Raw genomic sequence first — 18,624 nt, 5'->3', positions numbered from 1 at the left:
GGCCTGCCCGGAGCGAGCGGGAGGCCGCGGGGGGGGGGGGGGGGGGGTGCTTCCCCGCCGCCAGCTCCCGTCGGGAACCCGGGGCTGCTGCAAGCGCCCTCGGCCTTCCCGCCCCGCCCGCCCTCCTCGGACGCGGGCACGCCCCTGCCCTGGCCCTGCCTCGCCCCTGCCCCGCCCCGGCCCCGCCCCTGCCCTGCCCTTACCCCCCCGCTCCTGCCCTGCCCCGCCCCTGCCCCGCTCCTGCTCCGACCCTGCCCCTGCCCCCGCCCCCGCCCCGGCCCTGCCCCGCCCCTGCCCCGCCCCTGCTCCTCCGCCGCCCCTGCCCTGCCCCTGCTCCTGCCCCTGCCCCGCCCCTGCTCCTGCCCCTGCCCCGCCCCTGCTCCTGCCCGCCCCTGCTCCTGCCCCGCCCCTGCCCTGCCTCTACCCCTGCCCCGCCCCCCTGCCCTGCCTCTACCCCTGCCCCCCCCCCCCGCCCCTGCCCTTGCCCCGGTTCCGCCCCTGCCCTGCCCCTGCCCTGCCTCTACCCCTGCCCCTGCCCCGCCCTGCCCGCCCTGCCCTGCCTCTACCCCTGCCCCCCGCCCCTGCCCCTGCCCCTGCCCCGCCCCCGGCCCCGCCCCCGCCCCTGCCCCTGCCCAGGCGGCGTGCGGCGTCTCGGCGGGAGAGAGCCGCGGGGCAGGCGGGTCCCTGGGGCCGGGCGCGGGCAGCATGCGCGGGCGCCTCCTCTGCGCTCTGCTGGGCGCCGCGCTGGCACAGGTGAGCTCCCCCTCCCAGGGGCCCCGCGGGCTGGGTGGGAGGCAGGGGCGGGGGCGGCGGGGGCGGGCAGAGGGCTGGGAGTCCGCGTTCCTGTGCGAGCGCCGCCCGCCGCACCGAGCCACGTTGTTCTCCAGGTGACGGGTTTGTAGCGCGGCAGCCTCGGGGAGGCGGCGGCAACCCCCCCCTTCCAGGTGAAGGCGCTACGGCCTGCTCCCAGGTGTTGGCGCGGCTCGCGGACCTGAGCGCCCCGTCCTGGGGGGCCCGGCTCCCCCACCCCCACCCCCACCCCCCCCCCACCCCCCCACCCCCGCGGCCGGGTCAGCCCGGCCTCTGCCTTAGGCCCCAGCCTGGGCTCCGCTTTCCTCGGCCCTGGCCCTGGGCCGAAGGTGCAAAGAGCGACCGGGGAGAAGCGATCCTGGCAGTTTTCTCCACTTAAGCCTCTCCTTGCTGGAGAGGAGCACTTCGGATAAACATTTCTATTTATTTTTTTAGAGATTTTATTTATTTATTCATGAGAGACACACAGAGGAGGCAGAGACACAGGCAGAGGGAGAAGCAGGCCCCACGCAGGGAATCCCATGGGGGACTCGATCCCGGGACCCCGGGACCAGGCCCTGGGTCGGAGGCAGACGCCCAACTGCTGAGTCACCCGGGCGCCCCAACATTTACGCTTTTAAAACATTCTGTTACTGTGCCTTTTCCCAGCTTAGGTGTCTCTCACTTTTCCTGAAAGGGAATCCGTCCATGAAGACTTTGAAATAAATAGTTCAAGCCACAGACCAAAGGGAAGTTTAATTTAACTGGAGCAATTCATTGCCTTCGTATTTTTTTAAATAAGCAGATGAAAACAGGATGACTTATTTATGGATATATTTACACAGGGGAGGTTACTGCCTGCCCAGAGGATGGAGCTTTTGAAAGCTTCTGGTGATCAGGAAAACACGGAAGTGTCTGAGTGAATAGTCAGTCGATTAGGGCAGTAAATTGTATTTTAGGAGACAAGAGATGGAAAGTTGTTATAGTTTATAGGGTGAGAGCTGAGATGACAAAATAATCCTAATAAGAATGCGGGTGGCACAGTTTACTTTCACTGAGAGCTGGAGGGGCACATTTCCCCAGTAGAAGTGAGATGGGGATGCCTCTCTCCCACTCTGCCCATCTTGAGAAAAGTCCTGCCCTTGTTGTGAATGGAGACCCTACAATGTATTCCTAAGCAGCAAATATTCCAGTACAGACAGATGTGTCCAAAATTAAAAGAAAAAAAACATAAAAAGGCATTAAAATACAGAGACAAGAAAGTATTATTTTGCTTACTTTTGCCAGAATGAATTTTTGAGGAATAATACCTACCATTCATTGAGCATCTGCTATGTACCGAGCTAGGTACTTCAGTAATTATCTTAATCCTCAAAATAACCTTACAAGGTGGATATTAATAATTCCATTTTGCAGAGGAGGATTGAGGCTCAAAGATTAAATAAATGATAGAAAGTGATTTAAGATCTCAGAGCTAGAATAAATAAATAAAATCGTTTTAAAAAAAATCCACCAAAGCTCAGCTCTGGTGTCAACTTTCTGTTGACACCAAAAGAGCCTCTTTTGGTGTACAGAGGTCTGTCTCATTTCTTTTCTGTCGTACCAAAAGAATCTGCTAACTCTTTTGTTGCTCTGAGATTTTGATTTTTGAAAACGATCAAAATGTCTGAAGAAAAAAGAAATCTATTGACCTATCTATCTTTATATTTTCCCACTATTGGCCATTTCAGGGACTCTTCATTACTTTGTATTTCTGAATTACTATCTATTGTAATTTTTCTCTAGACGGAAGATCTTCCTTTAATATTTCTTGTGACACAGATGTGCTAGCAACAGTTTTTCTCAGTTTTTGTTTAATTGGAAATTAAATTTCACTTTCACTTTTGAAAGATAGTTTCACTGGAGATAGAATTCTAGGTTGACAGGTTTTTTTTTCCTCCTTTCAGTACTGGGTCTTGTTTTCTTCCTCCTCCCTTTTTTTTTTTTTTTTAAAGACTTCATTGTTTTTTGAATTTTGTTTATCACAAGAGACCCAGAGAGAGAGGCAGAGACATAGGCAGAGGGAGAAGCAGGCTCCCTGCCAGGAGCCCGATGTGGGACTTGATGCCAGGATCCCGGCATCACGACCGGAGCCAATGACAGACACTTAACCACTGAGCCACCCAGGTGCCCCAAGACTTAAATTTTTTTAGAGTAGCTTTAAGATAACAGCAAATTTGAGGGGGTGCCTGGGTGGTGTAGTTGATTAAGCATCCACTTCATGGTTTCCGCTTAGGTCATGATCTCAGGGTCATGAGATGGAGCTCTGCATCAGGCTCGGTGCTCAGCATGGAAACTGCTTGAGATTCTTGCCCCATCTCCCTCTATCCCTCCCACTTGTGCTCTCTCTGTCCCTCAAATAAATACATACATCTTAAAAAAGAGATCACAGCAAATTTGAGAGGAAGGTACAGAGATTTCCTGTGTGCTACCTACTGGTACACATGCATAGCTTCCCCCATTATTAACATCCTCCACCAGAAGTGATGGACCTACGTTGATACATTATTACCCAGAGTCCAGAGTTTACCTTGGGGTTCACTTCTGGTGAGGTACATCCTGTGAGTTTGGACAAATGTATAATGACATGTATCCACCATTAGAGTATCATAGAGGATTTTTGATGCCCTAAAAATCCTCTGTGCTCCAGCCATTTACCTCTTCCCTCAACCCCTGGCAGCTACTGATCTTGTTACTGTCTCCACAGCTTTGCCCTTTTCCAGAATGTCATGTAGTTGGAATCATACAGTATTTAGACTTTTCAGATTGGCTTCTTTCACTCATTTCTTTTTAGCACTGCATAATATTTCATGGCCTGGCTATGTCCAAGGCCCCCACTGAAGAACATCTTAATCTCTTTGGAAGTCAGGTCTCATTATTTTTGTTATTCTCTTGTATATAATGCTTCTCTTTTCTCACTCTGCTTTCAAGATTTTTTTTTCTTTATCTTTGGTTTTCAACAAGTTGCCTTGTGGCCTCAGAGATTATATAGAAATGCTTCAAGATTGGAAAGAGAAACAAGTGTCCGCAGGTGGGCAGTTTTGAGAATAGGCATTTCCTTAAGAGGCAGCGATATGAGGAAAGCATGGAGGAGGAAACTGAGCTGGTGGGCCTAGTAAGCAGTAAGACACAGGAAGAGAGTGCATTGAGAGTGAAGGCTGGAGAAGAAGGCATAAAACCAGCAAAGGCTTTTGACAACATGCTTATAATTTTGATCTGCACAGTATACCCAGTAGGGGTCTATTCATGGGGTTTTAAGAGAGGAGTAGTAGAATCAGATATGTTTTTTAAAGGGATCCCTCCATCAGCAATGTGGTAGATTCATTTGGGAAGTCATTCTTGAGGAAGGAAGACCAGTTGGGAACATATTGCAATCCAACTCAGCAGCAGTGCAAACGGCGAGATGGTGACTAGTTCTAGAAATAGGAGGACAGTATTAGTCACTGAACGGCTATGGGAGGTGAGGGAGAGGAAGATGACCTGGGTGACTCCTGGCTTCCTAACTCCAAACTTTGAAGAAGCTGTCCAAAAGGGCAGAGGTGGGTGAGGGATGATAAGTTTAGGGAATGAGCTTTTTCCATGGTACATTCTAGTGGCGATGTCTAGTCGGTAGTCAGCTATATGGCTCTAGAGCTCGGTGGAGAGATCCTGGATGGAAATTTAGTTTTGAAGCTTGTGCAGGGTGGAAATCAAAGGCAAAGGGTAGACGAGATTGCTAAGAGACCGTGTGCAGAGTGTGAAATGCAATCCTTTAAGGTTATGAAACATTGATTAGTCTAAATGTAAGTCATACTCAGGGGGTAACGGGAGTCTGCAAAAGAGATTGAGAAAGTATGTTGAGAGGTTAAGGGTGGAATTGGAAAGGTCTTGTGTCATGAAAGCCAAGGGAGAGGAGAAGATTAAGAAAGAGTCAAATACCCCAGAGACGTGGACAAGGGGATGACATAGAGGTGCCATGAATAGAAGCCCGATTGAGCGCCACTGAACCTGGCAGGGAGGCCTTGGGAAAAACTGAGAAGTAGACACTATTTCTACTCCCTTCTCCACTATTGTACTTCTGTCCCCCTCCTCCTTCTCCAGAATCCCAGCACTGTTTCCTCCAACTCCATCCTCACATTGTATCTTCAACCTGAATTGTAGCTGAAAGTGTTTCTCTGGGGGATACATTTTGCCAGTGATGAGACAAAAGGCTGGGGTGGAATGGTGGAATTTCAAACTAATGCTTTTAAAGGCAGGATTTTTGAGTTTGAAAGAGGCTTAGATCTCTGGATCAGTGCAAGTGCTTCAGTCTATTAAATAAAAATTGAGGGTTGATTATCCAAGTTACTTGCTAGGTGCTGTGCTAGGAGCCAAGAGTACACCCACAAATGAACCAGGGGCCTCTACGGCTGGATAGCGGTAAGCACGTGGAGAAGGCAGGCACTTACATAGGTGATTTCAGTACAAGGTCATGAAAAAGGGAGGCAGGGGAGTTGTAAGACGTTTTCTGGAAAAGCTGATACCTGACCAGCCAGGTGAAGGAGTGGGAGTTGGGGAAGCATGTTCGAGGCTGAAGGAACAGCATCAGATATGCAGGGAACTGCAGACAGTTGAACTTGCTAGAATGTAAGGAATGCAAGAGATGAAGAGGGCCCCCCGAATGCTGTGCTTTGGAGTTTGGGCTTATTCCTCTAAGTCAGTGACTTTCAGGTGTGAGGGATGAAGGAGAGGAGTAGGTGAGGTTGGCTTTCTGCTTCCCTGGGAAACAGGAACTCAGTGGTTGGTGCCCCCATTCACTAAAATGGGAACCACTAGCTGAGGAGCAGTCTGTTGTGGGGAGGGAGGAAATGAGATGCTCACAGGGCATCAAAGTGGGTAGACCCAGTGGGAATTCGTGAGTTGCAAGCTTAGGGAGAGAGATGCAGGCTGGAGAGGAGAGACAGATGCAGAGATTAGGTGGTTTGTCCAGGATCAAAGCTGGTGTGTGCCAGGACTTGGGCTAGGGAAGGAAGGCAGCAAGGGTTGAGAGCTCAGGCTCTGAAGTTTGCTGGTCTTGTTCAAATCCTTGTCCTACCACTTACTGAATATGATCTAGTTTGTATATAATCTGAGTTTCAGGGGCCTCATTTATAAAATGGGGTGTGTGGTTTCCAATTGCCACAAACTCAGTGGCTAAAACAACACAAGTGTATTATCTTTCAGTTCTGGACATCTGTAGTCTGCAAATGGGTCTCCTAGGGCTAAAATCAAGTGTTAGCAGGCCTCTGTTCTTTCGGGAGGGTCTAGGGAGGGCCTAGGGGAGAGTCCTTTTGTTGCCTTTGGCAGCTTTTAAAGGCACCTGCACTCCTGGCACTTTTGCCTCTGCTTCTGTCATCTCAGCTTCTCTGACATTCCTGCCTCTCCTCCCCTCTCCTTTTTTGAGAGAATGAGAGAATGTGTGCAAGTGGGGTAGAGTGACCCAAGTGGAAATCAAGAGTCAGATGCTTGCAAAATGCTCAGCATCAGGGAATTACAAATCAAAATGAGACACCAGCTCACACAGGTCAGAATGGCTAAAATTAACAACACGGAAACAACAGATGTTGGCGAGGATGAGGAGAAAGGGGAGCCCTCCCACACTGCGGGTGGGAATGCAGGCTGGTGCAGCCGCTCTGGGAGACAGTGTGGAGGTTCCTCAAGTTGAAAATAGAGCTGCCCTACAGCCTAGCAATCGCACGGCTCCGTATTTACCCCACAGATACAGATGTAGTGATCCGAAGGGGCGCCTGCACCCCAATGTTCACAGCAGCAATGTCCACCATAGCCAAAGTATGGAAAGGGCCCTGGATGTCCAGCGACAGGTGAATGGATAAAGACGTGGCAGGTGTGTGTGCGTGCGTGAGTGTACTACTACTCAGCAATCAAAAAGAATGGAATCGTGCCATCTGCAATGACATGGATGGAGCTGGAGGGTATTATGCTGAGCGAAATAGTCAGAGAGACCATTGTGTGACTTCACTCATGTGGAATTTAAGAAACAAAGGAGAGGATCATAGGGGACGGAGGGGGAAACACAACAAGGTGAAGTCAGAGAGAGAGACAAACCATGAGAGACTTCTTACCAGAGGAAACAGCCTGAGGGTCCCTGGAGGGGAGGGGAGCCTCAAGGGGTATCCACTGTAGGGGGCCCTGATAGGGGTGAGGAGAGGAGAGGGGAGGTACAGAGAGGGCTCTGAGTAGGGAGGGGGGGGCACCCAGAAGCCAACGGAGAGGGTGCAGGGGGAGGAGGGGAGTAGGGAGGGGGGCACCCAGAAGCCAATGGAGAGGGTGCAGGGGGAGGAGGGGAGAGGCACCCCAAAAGCTGACAGGGAGGGCGTAGTGGGGAGAAGGGAGAGGCACCCTGAAAGCGGAGGGAGAGGGCGCAGGGAGAGGGGAGAGGCACCCAGATAGCGGGGGGAGGGTGCAGGGGCAGGAGGGGAGAGGCACCCCGAGAGCCGGGGAGGGCGCAGGGGGAGGAGGGGAGAGGCACCCCGAGGTCAGCAGGGGAGGGCGCAGGGGGAGGAGGGGAGAGGCACCCCGAGAGCCGGGGAGGGCGCAGGGGGAGGAGGGGAGAGGCACCCCGAGAGCCGTGGGGGAGGCTCAGGGGGAGGGGGGGAGAGACACCCGAGAGCCTCCGGGGAGGGCGCAGGGGGAGGAGGGGAGAGGCGCCCCGAGGTCCTCCGGGGAGGGCGCAGGGGGAGGGGGGGGAGAGGCACCCCGAGGTCCTCCGGGGAGGGCGCAGGGGGAGGAGGGGAGAGGCGCCCCGAGGTCCTCCGGGGAGGGCGCAGGGGGAGGGGGGGAGAGGCGCCCCGAGGTCCTCCGGGGAGGGCGCAGGGGGAGGAGGGGAGAGGCGCCCCGAGGTCCTCCGGGGAGGCGCAGGGGGAGGAGGGGAGAGGCGCCCCGAGGTCCTCCGGGGAGGGCGCAGGGGGAGGGGGGGAGAGGCACCCCGAGGTCCTCCGGGGAGGGCGCAGGGGGAGGGGGGGGAGAGGCACCCCGAGGTCCTCCGGGGAGGGCGCAGGGGGAGGGGGGGGAGAGGCACCCCGAGGTCCTCCGGGGAGGGCGCAGGGGGAGGAGGGGAGAGGCGCCCCGAGGTCCTCCGGGGAGGGCGCAGGGGGAGGGGGGGAGAGGCGCCCCGAGGTCCGCCGGGGAGGGCGCAGGGGCGCGCAGGGGGAGGCCGGCCGCGGGGGGAGCGCGGGGGAGCGCGGAGGGAGCGCGGGGGGAGCGCCGGCGCAGGTGCCGAGCCCCCCCCCCCCCCGTGGCCGCGCGTGACCCGCGTGGGTGCCCGGAGGTGTGCTGCAGGGCGGCGGCGGCGGCGGCGGCGGAGCGGCGGGGGCGGCCCGTGTGCCGCTGGCCCTGCGAGTGCGGCGCGCGGCCCCGCTGCGGCCCCGGGGTGAGCCTGCTGACCGACGGCTGCGGGTGCTGCGAGGTCTGCGCCAGGCAACTCGGCGACGCGTGCACCGAGGCGGACGTGTGCGACCCGCACCGGGGGCTGTACTGCGACTACTCGGCGGACCGGCCGCGGTTCGAGACGGGCGTGTGCGCGCGTGAGTGCGCGGGGCCTGCGGGCGGGGTCGGCGGGGCCTGCGCGGAGCAGCGGGTGCTCCCGGGTCCTTGGCGCCTGGGCCCCACCGTGGGGCGCAGCCCGCGTCCGGCCTTCCTGCCCCTGAAACGGATCGCGCTTCGGGCGTCGGGGTGGGCAGGCCGCCGCGCCCCGCTTCAGCCTCAGCCTTTCCAAATAACCCGCAGGCCATCGTGGTCTGTTTTTTAAAGATTATTTATTTATTCATGAAATTCACAGAGAGACAGAGAGAGAGAGAGAGGGGCAGAGCCACAGGCAGAGGAGAAGCAGGCCCCGTGCAGGGAGCCCGACGCGGGACTCGATCCCGGGCCTCCAGGGCCAGGCCCTGGGCCGAAGGCGGCACTAAATCGCCGAGCCACCCGGGGATCCCCACCGTAGGTTTTTTTAAAAATTGTATTTAAAAAATTTCCCCCCATCTAGTTTCTAGCTGAGGCAGACGCGTGAAGAGGAAGGCCAGGGGGACCCCCAATCACACCCCGACCCCCAGCTTTAGGGGCTCCAGCTCTGGACACTGCTTAAGACCGCCTCAGTCTATCCCTTGACAGCAATTCAGGATCCCGATTTACCTAGGATTAAACTTTTTTCTTTTCTTTCTTTCTTTTTTCTTTTTTAAAGATTTTCTTGGGACGCCTGGGTGGCTCAGCAGTTGAGCGTCTGCCTTCAGCCCAGGTCGTGACCCCGGGGTCCCAGGATCGAGTCCCACGCCGGGCTCCCTGCATGGAGCCTGCTTCTCCCTCTGCCTGTGTCTCTGCCTCTCTCTCTGTGTATCTCTCATGAATAAATAAATAAAATCTTAAAAAAATTAATAATCAAGTGAGCAAGAACAGGGGCAGGGGCAGAGGGAGAGGGGGTCGCGGCCTCCTCCCTGGGCCAGGAGCCCTCGTCGGCCCCATCCCGGGACCCCAGGATAATGACCTGAGGACCTGAGCCGCAGGAGGATGCTTACCCCAGTGAGCCACCCAGGCGCCCCCCAGATTAAGATTCCTGGGGAAGAGCAAGCCTGCGGGCCAGAGGAGGGGCAGGGGCAGCCCGCGGTGCTAGGCTGTGCGGTTCCCAATGTGGGCACCAGGCTCGGGCGAGTGATCGCACCCTGGGCTGAAGGCAGTGCTAAACCGGTGGGCCACCAGGGCTGCCCTCTATTGGAATTTAATGCATTTAAATGGATTAGAAATTTATTTTATTTATTTTTAAGATTTTATTTATTCTTTCATGAGAGACACACATGGAGAGAGAGGCAGAGGGAGAAGCAGGCTCCATGCAGGGAGCCCAACGCGGGACTCAATCCAGGTCTCCAGGATCAGGCCCTGAGCCAAAGGCAGCACTAAACCGCTGAGCCACCTGGGCTGCCCTAAATGGATTAGAAATTTAAAAATACTTAATTAACTCATTTAAAAAGAGCAAACCCATTGCAACTTGATGGGAATACATATATTTATGAAAAATACTTTATTTTCTAAAAAGGCAGAAAAAAAATAAAAGGCAGAAAAATTTAGTGAGAAGAATGGACTGTTTTACATTTTTGCCCCTTTCTCCAATGTCCGGCTTAAACAGCAGATCGATAGATTTCCGCTTTCCGTCTATTCCTGTGTGTTCTTTTGGTTGAAATATATGAAGGGAACGCAGCCTCACACAGATGGGGTCCTTGGAAAAGGCAGGAATATTTTAACAGAGTTTTCAGATAATTGTGAATATTCCTTTTGATATTATATTAGAACCTGAGAAGTGGTAGTGTCTTGGGAATTAGCTGCATCGTGGAGTCAGAAACCACGTCCGTGAATGTGCCAAGCTCCGTGACCGTGGAATGCACTGGTCTCTCCAAGACCCACTTGGAGTGTGTCTTTTACTCAGAAGTGATTTTCTTTCTTTCTTTTTTTTTTTTTTAAGATTTTATTTATTTATTCCTGAGAGACACAGAGAGAGCAAGAGGCAGAGACACAGGCAGAGGGAGAAGCAGGTGCCACGCAGGGAGCCCGACGTGGGCCTCGATCCCGGGAATCTGGGATCACGACCTGAGCTGAAGGCAGCGCTCAGCCGTTGAGCCACCCGGGCGTCCCGCAGACGTGATTTTCTGATACCACGCAGTGGTTATTTGGAAAGTGCTGGTTTGGAACAGTGGTGATGTAGCTGTTCCAAATACCCATACACTTAACCATGTAATATTTTTAACAAATCCCGCAAATTGATGCTGACCTCGTGGGAAGCTCTGCACGTCGGCAGCTACGGAGGCTGGTTTCCGCTCGCACGCCTGCCTCCGTCCTGTCACGGGCCACTTCTCTTTTCCTTGAAGTGACACAGGCTCACTGTTGACTTTCAAGGAAACGTCTGCTGGAACCCGAGTGATCGTGGTTTCCCCGTGAGTCATTTCTGTCGGTGGCATTCCTACTGCAGCAGGGGTCGCTTCAGCCCCAAACCCCAACGACGGGGGAGGCGCTTCTCCTCGAGATGCTATCGTGTCTGCAAAACTGCTCTGCGCCTACCTCCTTGTGTCCCGCAGGAGATTAAAAAGACATATATTTGATGATTAGGATTTATTTTTATTTTTTAAATTAAAAAATTTTTTTGATGATTAGGATTTATTTTTATTTTTTAAATTTAAAAAAAAATTTTTTTTGATGATTAGGATTTAACACAGTGATTTTTGCTGTGCTGTCAGGACAGTATTGAGTAAAGTTAGCTTTTTTTTTTTTTTCCAAAAAGTACATTTCTGGACAAGTAGCGGCGGCAAGGCCAGACTACGGAGACCACCTGTCCAGTCTGGGGGATGCTGAGCTTCCAGCTGCAGCTCCCGCCCCCGTTACAAACACCAACGCGGGGTAAAAAGCCGGGCACAGCTTAGTATCTTGAGCAAAGGCTTTGACCTTGCAGATCCAAGAGGTCCGAGGGGTCACAGCCTCTGAGAACTGCTACTCGGGGTCACAAATGCCTGTCGGAGGAGTGGGCGCCCCTTCCAGTTGTCGCGGCGGCGGCATTAGGTACCGTGCAGCCCCGCAGCTTAACCCATGCTGGCTTCTCCCGCCCTCGCGCAGCTCGTTTCCTACGTCCCTGCTACTGCTGGATCCCTGGGAACACCTCTGGCCAGCCGTGTGACTTGCAGTCACCGTGCCCCCCGCCATCCTCGCCGTGATCCGGAACGGGGGGCCCGTGCCTGGTCACTTCTGAGGGACCAACCGGGGCTGAGGGCCTACAATGAAAATGTCTCATTTTCACCTTGTGGCTCATGTTCTGAGAAGGAGGCTCCGGCCGGGAGCCTAAGTGACTGAGGACGCTGCTCCGCGAGGGAGAGGGCTGTCCCCGTGGTCCCCCCGGGGAGGCCTGGGCTAACAGGGGTGGCCTCCTCGGTGACCTTGCGCTTCTGTCTTTTCAGACCTGGTCGCTGTGGGGTGCGAGTTCAACAGGGTACACTATCAGAATGGCCAGGTCTTTCAGCCCAGCCCCCTGGTGAGCTGCCTCTGCGTGAGCGGGGCCATTGGGTGCACACCCCTGCTCCTTCCGACGCCGGCCGACAGCGACAGCGGCTGCTCTGGGGCTCAAGACAGAAAGAAGCTTGACGGACTCGACTGTGGCCGGGGGCCGTCCCGACAGCAGCTTTCAACAAGCTACAGAACAAGGCCGGGTGCGTAGACGCGAGTCTGTTGGTTCATGTGGCTTCTCGGGGTCTCGTCTCCTGTTCCTTTGATGAACCAGAGGTTCCCGGGCCAGTGTGAGATTTGGTCTGGCTGAGCCATCTCTCAGTCTCATAATGTTTAGAGTTTTCCAGTAGAACATTCCAGTGCTTCAAAGTGCTGCTCGGTCAGAGGAAACTCTTCTAGGCCTCGGCTCCTTCCCGCGCTACCCCTTCTCAGGAAAGCGGAGCAAACCTGGCTCCCAGGCACCCTGAGGAGAACTTGCACTCGCCTCCATGTGTTACGAGCCAGAAGGGAGAACCATCCAGTCTCCGACATTTTCCAAGGCAGCTTTGCTACAGGATGAAGGCAGAGCTGGAAGGCTGCTGGTTAAAAATATTTGAGGCTATGCTTCGAACGTGTGAGCGTCGTTTCTAAAAGCAGAAAACTGCTGACATGACATTATCATTTCATTTGCTCGGAGATAGGGCGAATAGGCAGTAGAGCTCTGAGCTCTGTCCGCAGTCACCAGCCTCCCTCTACGGAGACACAGGTGCGGGCGTCTGGAAGGAGGCCGCCCAGGTAAGCGGGCGGGAGGCCCACACCCGTGGGGAGACCCCGCGTCGCTCGCCGTTTGCAGCGAGCGTCACCGTATTCGTAGAGGCTGTGTTCTGGTCAGCTCGAAGCTAACATACTTTTTTTTTTTTGCAACAATTTAACTTTTTTTTTTTTGAAGCTAACAGCTTATTTAAGTGCCAGGGATGGGAGTTTCAAAAACCCCAACGAATGAAGCATAGGTGAGGAAAGACGCAGATGGTTCCGTATTCATGCCCGGTTATTGTTCATGTCTCTGTGTTTTCACTCGGGAATCAAGAAGGCCTTTTTTTTTTTTTTTTTTTTTTTTTTTGCATCAAAATTTAGAGCTTAGGAAATGAAAGGCGCCGTGGAGATGCATCTACACTGAAAGCTCTCAAGTTCACTTCTATTATATGGATATTTAGTAAAAGCAACTATGGTCCGAGAAATTAGTTTTAGGTGTTTGAAAATGAACTCTAGGAAAGGAACATTCTCGGAGACTTCCAATACGCCAGTTACTTTGGGAGCAGTTGAACAGGTTGTGGTGCATCCAGCACACTTCATCGTTCAGCTAATAGCATGACACTACTCGTGCTCTAAAACCTCCGAGATGATAAGCCAAACTCTTCTTTGTTCGAAAGGTGCAGGAACACTTGATTTTCTGCATTGGATCTGAGGGGCTCAGGGTGAGGTCTTGGGACCCGCGCGTGAACCTCGCTCGTGAGAAAATGCCTTAGGCTAGCAGTTTGCACAAGTGAAAGCCCCTTGGATCAGGTTCAGTTGGTCTCCTTTGTGGCGGAAGGCCAGTTCCAGAGGATTCATTTGGGACCTGGTTCGCAGGGGGTGTTAGGTGGCCATTCTTTGTGGCGAGTGCTTTGCTACAAAAAAAAAAAAAAAAGAAAAATCTGCCACTGTGCTCTGTGGTCGTAGAGGTCACAGGCCTGGGTGTGTTTCAGAGGACGTGTACGTCTCTCCCCTGCTTAACTGAAACTGTTCATGGGCCCAAGCAGAGGTGTGGTTGGGCATCAGGCACAATGACACACACACACTTAAGGTATATTTGTGACAGTAACTTACACGCTTCCTTAGCGCCAGGCAGCCCGTGGTTGGGGTTGGGATCCAGCCCCTGTCGCCTCAGTATGAAGCACGCAGTGACGTGATGCCCCCATGCTTTTCCTCCCTGCTCACCAAATGCTAAATAACCTCTTAACTTTAGAAGCTCTTCTAGTTTTCTTGCTTTTTAATGGATGTTAACTTCCTGAACGGCAGCTCTTAGCTTAACTTTAAGGGGGTTATTGGTAAGATGATCATCTAACCTGCCTTTATTTATTGCAGATGCGTGCCGGGCTTTTAATCTGCTTCCTGCATTGAGGTCTTTAAACTGTTGTCTACCTTTCCAGGTATCTTCATGTTTCTGCTTCCTCTCCCTCAGCTGCTTGTGCAATCGCAAGATCCAACTGCAATAACACTGAGAGCTGCAAAGTATCATTTTATTCAGAGACGGCAGATGCTGGCAGATGCTTCAAAGCGGCTGATGTTTCCCATCAAGAAGGCAGTTGGCGGGGGCCTGGGTGGGTGGGAGGGGGCAGGAGGAGGGTGTCTTTTCAGTTTTATTTATTTATTTATTTAAAAGATTTTACTTATTTATTTATTCATGAGAGACACAGAGAGAGGGGCAGAGACACAGGCAGAGGGAGAAGCAGCTCCCTGTGGGGAGCCCGATGTGGGACTTCGACCTGAGCCGAAGGCAGATGCTCAAGCACTGAGCCACCCAGGTGCCCCCTTTTCAGAGTTTTAAACTGGCACTTTGAAGTAACGTAGCCAGAATGCTGCTATGTCCAACTGCAGACTCAGACTTATACCAAGCATCCATTTGGGATGCATATTAACCTTAGGAAATGCTTTGAGACAATGAACCCATGTGTAGTTTGTTTAAAATGAACTTAAAATGGCTAAATTCATTCATGAGCAGAAGAAGCTCCCAATGGATTTCTAAGAAGATGGAAGAGTTATTTTGCACCGCACCACACTGTATTTTCGTTATTCATCCCCTTGCCCTCCCTTCTGCTAAGCAGGAATCAGTGGAGGGGGCTCCATCTAACCACCGGCTTACCCCCCCACCCCCCATAAATCTATCCATCTTTTCTTTTGGCTTGTCTTTTTCTAGAGCTGATTTGAAATGGCTAGTCCATGGAAGGAATACCATGGGCCTGATACCATAGGGAATGCAGCAATTAAGTTGAATGAATAAAATAGATTACACATTTGCCATGACTTAGTCTATGGCTATTCTGATTACTTCAGTGTAATGCAGAGAATTTTCTAAAAGACTAGATTAAGGGGCACCTGGGTGGCTCAGTGGTTGAGAGTCTACCTTCGGCTCAGGGCATACCTCGGGGTCCTGGGATCAAGTCCTGCATTGGGCTCCCTACAGGGAGCCTGTTCCTCCCTCTGCCTGTCTCTGCCTCTTTGTGTTTCTCATGAATAAATAAATAAAATCTTAAAAAAAAAAAAAAAGACTAGATTAAAACAAGTGGAGGAAAAATAACTGGGCTCAATAGGTTGTTCTCGAATAGAACTTTTTTATTTTAGGTTTTAACATACTACAAAATTTAACATTAAGACATTGTTCTGATTAATATCTTGAATTCCTTAATCCTACTACTGTCTATTTCATTATTGAAAATAATATCCAGCAAGATGCAAGAATGAGAGAAAACGCAGTAGTTTAATACTTGGTGAGTTAAGCCGAAGCAAGTGGGTGCATCTACTCAGATTTTCAAAGATAAAGATTTTTCTTCTTCCTAGGAAATTGGACTATAACATTTGCTTGAAAGGTAATTTGGAAAGTGGGAAGAGGAGAGAACGAGTTAGACCAGCTTATTCTGAATTACATTACATAAAAGGTTCTGATCTATTAACTATTAGCTGAAAAATATTAAAAGTTGTCTATGTATTTAGATACACATCTACTCTCCCCCCCCCCCCCTTTATTTTAGCTTATAGGAACCTCCCGCTTATTTGGAAAGGAAAATGTCTTGTGCAAGCAACAAAGTGGACTCCTTGCTCCAGAACGTGTGGGATGGGAATATCTGATCGGGTCACCAATGAAAATAGCAACTGTAAAATGAGAAGAGAGAGAAGACTGTGTTATATTCAACCTTGTGACAGTAATATATTAAAGAGAGTAAAGGTGAAACTTAAATTTGATGTAACTTCATTATAATTCAATATTAAAGAGAGTCCTAAAAAGTGCAAGTGTGTTTCAGGGGAGAGATTGGGTGTGACTCTTATAAAAATAAAATCGCCTCCGGGTAACTCTTAAAGTCAAATGATCTCGGAGGAGAACAAAGATTAATCTAATTGCACTTCATGGGGAAAATCCTACCCGGCAAAGGGGTAATGTTAACCTGTTGATTCTACTCTAACAGCTTAACAGTGTGGGTCCTGGCCAGCCTGGTTGGCTGTGGTACACCCACCATGTACGTCTTTTAAAAGTAGATCCTTTTCGGATTCCAATTTTTTAGAATATATTAATTTTATGTGGTGGAGTCAAGGCAATGGATAACAGATTTTGGTTGCTGCATCGTAATTACTGAAACAGACCTTACGAACATCAGAGAAGTTCTGATCTTGGTTATGGATCACCAAGTTGGAGGGGGAACCCACCATTTCCAAAATGCTCTGTGCTTAGATAGTAAACTTGCCAAAGGACTATGATAACATATTCACACTAGAATTGTTTGGTATAATTAGAGCTGGTCCTTCTAGGGCAAGGCAAGATGACGGTCTCAAGAGTAAGTCTAAGGAATGCTAAAACTCATCTCCAGGTTATTCCCGATCATAGTAAGAAGCTGACAACTCAATTTTAAAGGAATTAAGATAGGTATTCATTTATTCATCCACTCAAAACCACCTATGTTAGGGAATTTGCTGTCTTAGGTAAATAAACATTTAATAAGACATGGCCTTTGATATTAAAGAAGACAGAAAAGTTCTCACTGTAGAAATTGTGGAACAAAGTGAAGGGTGGACAGCAAAAAAAATTGGGGAGCGGCTCCTACATTATGATGGGACAGGAACAGGGGGGCACAGACCCCTGGCGAGGGGATTTCAAAGGTAGGAGAGTGGGGAAAGTCACTGCCCGCGTTTGTGTTTCCGCATTTGTTTCCATATATAGTACTACTTTTTCTAAACTCTTGTATTCGGATTAAAGAATGACTTAATGTTATGTGCCTTTTCAGATCCCGAAAGGAAAAACGTGCCAACCTACTTTCCAACTCTTCAAAGCTGAGAAATTTGTCTTTTCTGGATGCTCAAGCACTCAGAGTTATAAACCCACTTTTTGTGGAGTATGTGTAGATAAGAGATGCTGTGTTCCTAATAAGTCGAAAATGATCACCATTCAATTTGATTGCCCAAATGAAGGCTCATTTACATGGAAGATGCTGTGGATTACATCTTGCGTATGTCAAAGAAACTGCAGAGATCCAGGAGATATATTTTCTGAGCTTGAGATCCTATAAAACCTAGTATATATGGGAAAAGTTAGGTTCAGGTGATTATGTCATTACCTAAGAAAATTGGAATGGTTTCAAAAGGGTGGCAAATCTTATTGGTTTAAAACAGTAAGAATGCCTACCTATTCTCAGATGACTATCTTTAAGGCATTAGAAGCTATTAAAAAGGTTCTCTTAAAAATAAATGTAAAACTTGGTACAGCTCTTTCTGCTTATGGGTCCTGTCCCGGTGCTTTAATAAAACCACCTTTTTTTGCATCCCCCCCCATATATAAAAAAATATATATATATATATATATATATAATGTTAAAACTATATGTGTGTATATATATATATAATTTATATAATGTTAAAAATCTTAAAAGTAAACTTTAAAATGTGTAATTATGAAATACACAGTTGCTTTCATCTACATACATACATATTCCATACATAATGGAAAAGTGATTCAATTTACAAGAAAGCATTTTACTCTATAATCTAGAATACTTTGTTGAAGATGTGTAAAAAGTTTAGAGCTTTTTCGGAACTTCTTTAAAACTTTATCTGTACTTTGACAATGTAACCTAGGATTCCATCAGATGATAATCATTACATGGTGTGTGAGATTCTAGGTTTAATTCTTAAATAGGACAACGATTAAACTGTCAATGTACTTATAACTTCCACTGCCCTAGTCTGAGTATCAGGTTTATTAAGATTTCTTTTGGAAGGAGAAAATAGAACTTCTTTGGCCATTGGTGACCACTGTAATCTAAAAGTTTTTATACCAAATACTGTAAAATATTACATTTCCAAGATAAAGATCAAGAGCAGTATCCTTACTTTGAAAAGTAAAAAAACTTAAAAACTTAACACTGAAGGAAGCACAGATGATTTGGCTTGAAAATAAACTGTCCCTAAAAATTACTTCCTTAAATGATAACTCCACCTATGGATTTAAAATATAAATTGTATTTAAGGATAAGTTAACATTAAAACTGTAACCGGAGATTACAATACCTGCAACACTGTCACTGGACTATTACAGTCATTTTCCTGCAAAGTTTGGGAGAAGATGTCAAGCTAAGTAATGTTCTGTTTGCTTATATAAATGGTGACAAACAAAACCAATTATCAAGCGGTACTGTTTAAAAATATAGACATTTATTATTAAGAAATCAACTGGTTTAATAAAAACATTAGATTTAAAGATAATTTAATACATATTCAGGTTAAAATAAATGTAAATTTTGATTCTTTTGAGTACAAACAAGTGGTTACCCAAAGGAGAAACAAAATCTCCTTCATACTATAATAAAACCTATCCTTGTAAAGTTAGTGGGTATTACATAGAAGTATTTATGTTGTGTTCTTCTGCTATTCCTCGTACTTGCTTTTAAAGAATCAGGAGAATTTAAAGGATATAAAAAAATAAATTATAAATAAATATAAAAATATACCTGTATATGATTTTTTTTAAAAGACATAAATTATCACTTTATAAATGCCTAAATATGAGATTATAAATAAAAATGTTGA

At 49.4% G+C, this 18,624-nt stretch overlaps 1 protein-coding gene across 3 annotated transcripts; it reads left to right on the top strand.

Annotated features, from left to right (window-relative positions):
- The first annotated feature begins 617 nt into the window (after window positions 1–617).
- Window positions 618–18,540, top strand: CCN6 (cellular communication network factor 6). Of its 3 annotated transcripts, none has more exons than XM_041753940.1 (6): window positions 618–753; window positions 8,114–8,369; window positions 11,769–12,017; window positions 13,983–14,141; window positions 15,582–15,775; window positions 16,827–18,540. In XM_041753940.1, the coding sequence occupies exons 1-6, from the start codon at window positions 706–708 to the stop codon at window positions 17,106–17,108; spliced, it is 1,188 nt and encodes a 395-aa protein (XP_041609874.1). In that variant the 5' UTR covers window positions 618–705; the 3' UTR covers window positions 17,109–18,540. The 3 variants fall into 3 exon arrangements, with proteins under 3 accessions (XP_041609874.1, XP_041609892.1, XP_041609885.1); XM_041753958.1 differs by lacking the exon at window positions 13,983–14,141 and adding an exon at window positions 13,918–13,982 and having other exon boundaries at window positions 16,827–16,963; XM_041753951.1 differs by lacking the exon at window positions 13,983–14,141.
- Window positions 18,541–18,624: the final 84 nt, after the last annotated feature.

The sequence above is a fragment of the Vulpes lagopus genome, chromosome 1 (genome assembly GCF_018345385.1).
Source record: "Vulpes lagopus strain Blue_001 chromosome 1, ASM1834538v1, whole genome shotgun sequence".
Classification (NCBI taxonomy): domain Eukaryota; kingdom Metazoa; phylum Chordata; class Mammalia; order Carnivora; family Canidae; genus Vulpes; species Vulpes lagopus.
The sequence above is the reverse complement of the archived record's forward strand: the minus strand, read 5'-3'. Positions and strand labels throughout refer to the sequence as shown.

Excerpts from the sequence above, each read along its gene's own strand:
- CCN6 (XM_041753940.1), top strand. The coding sequence starts at position 706 with ATGCGCGGGCGCCTCCTCTGCGCTCTGCTGGGCGCCGCGCTGGCACAG. Across the intron at positions 754-8,113 it reads TGGGCGCCGCGCTGGCACAG|GTGTGCTGCAGGGCGGCGGC; the intron begins GTGAGCTCCCCC and ends GGGTGCCCGGAG. Across the intron at positions 14,142-15,581 it reads TCCCATCAAGAAGGCAGTTG|CTTATAGGAACCTCCCGCTT; the intron begins GCGGGGGCCTGG and ends CCTTTATTTTAG.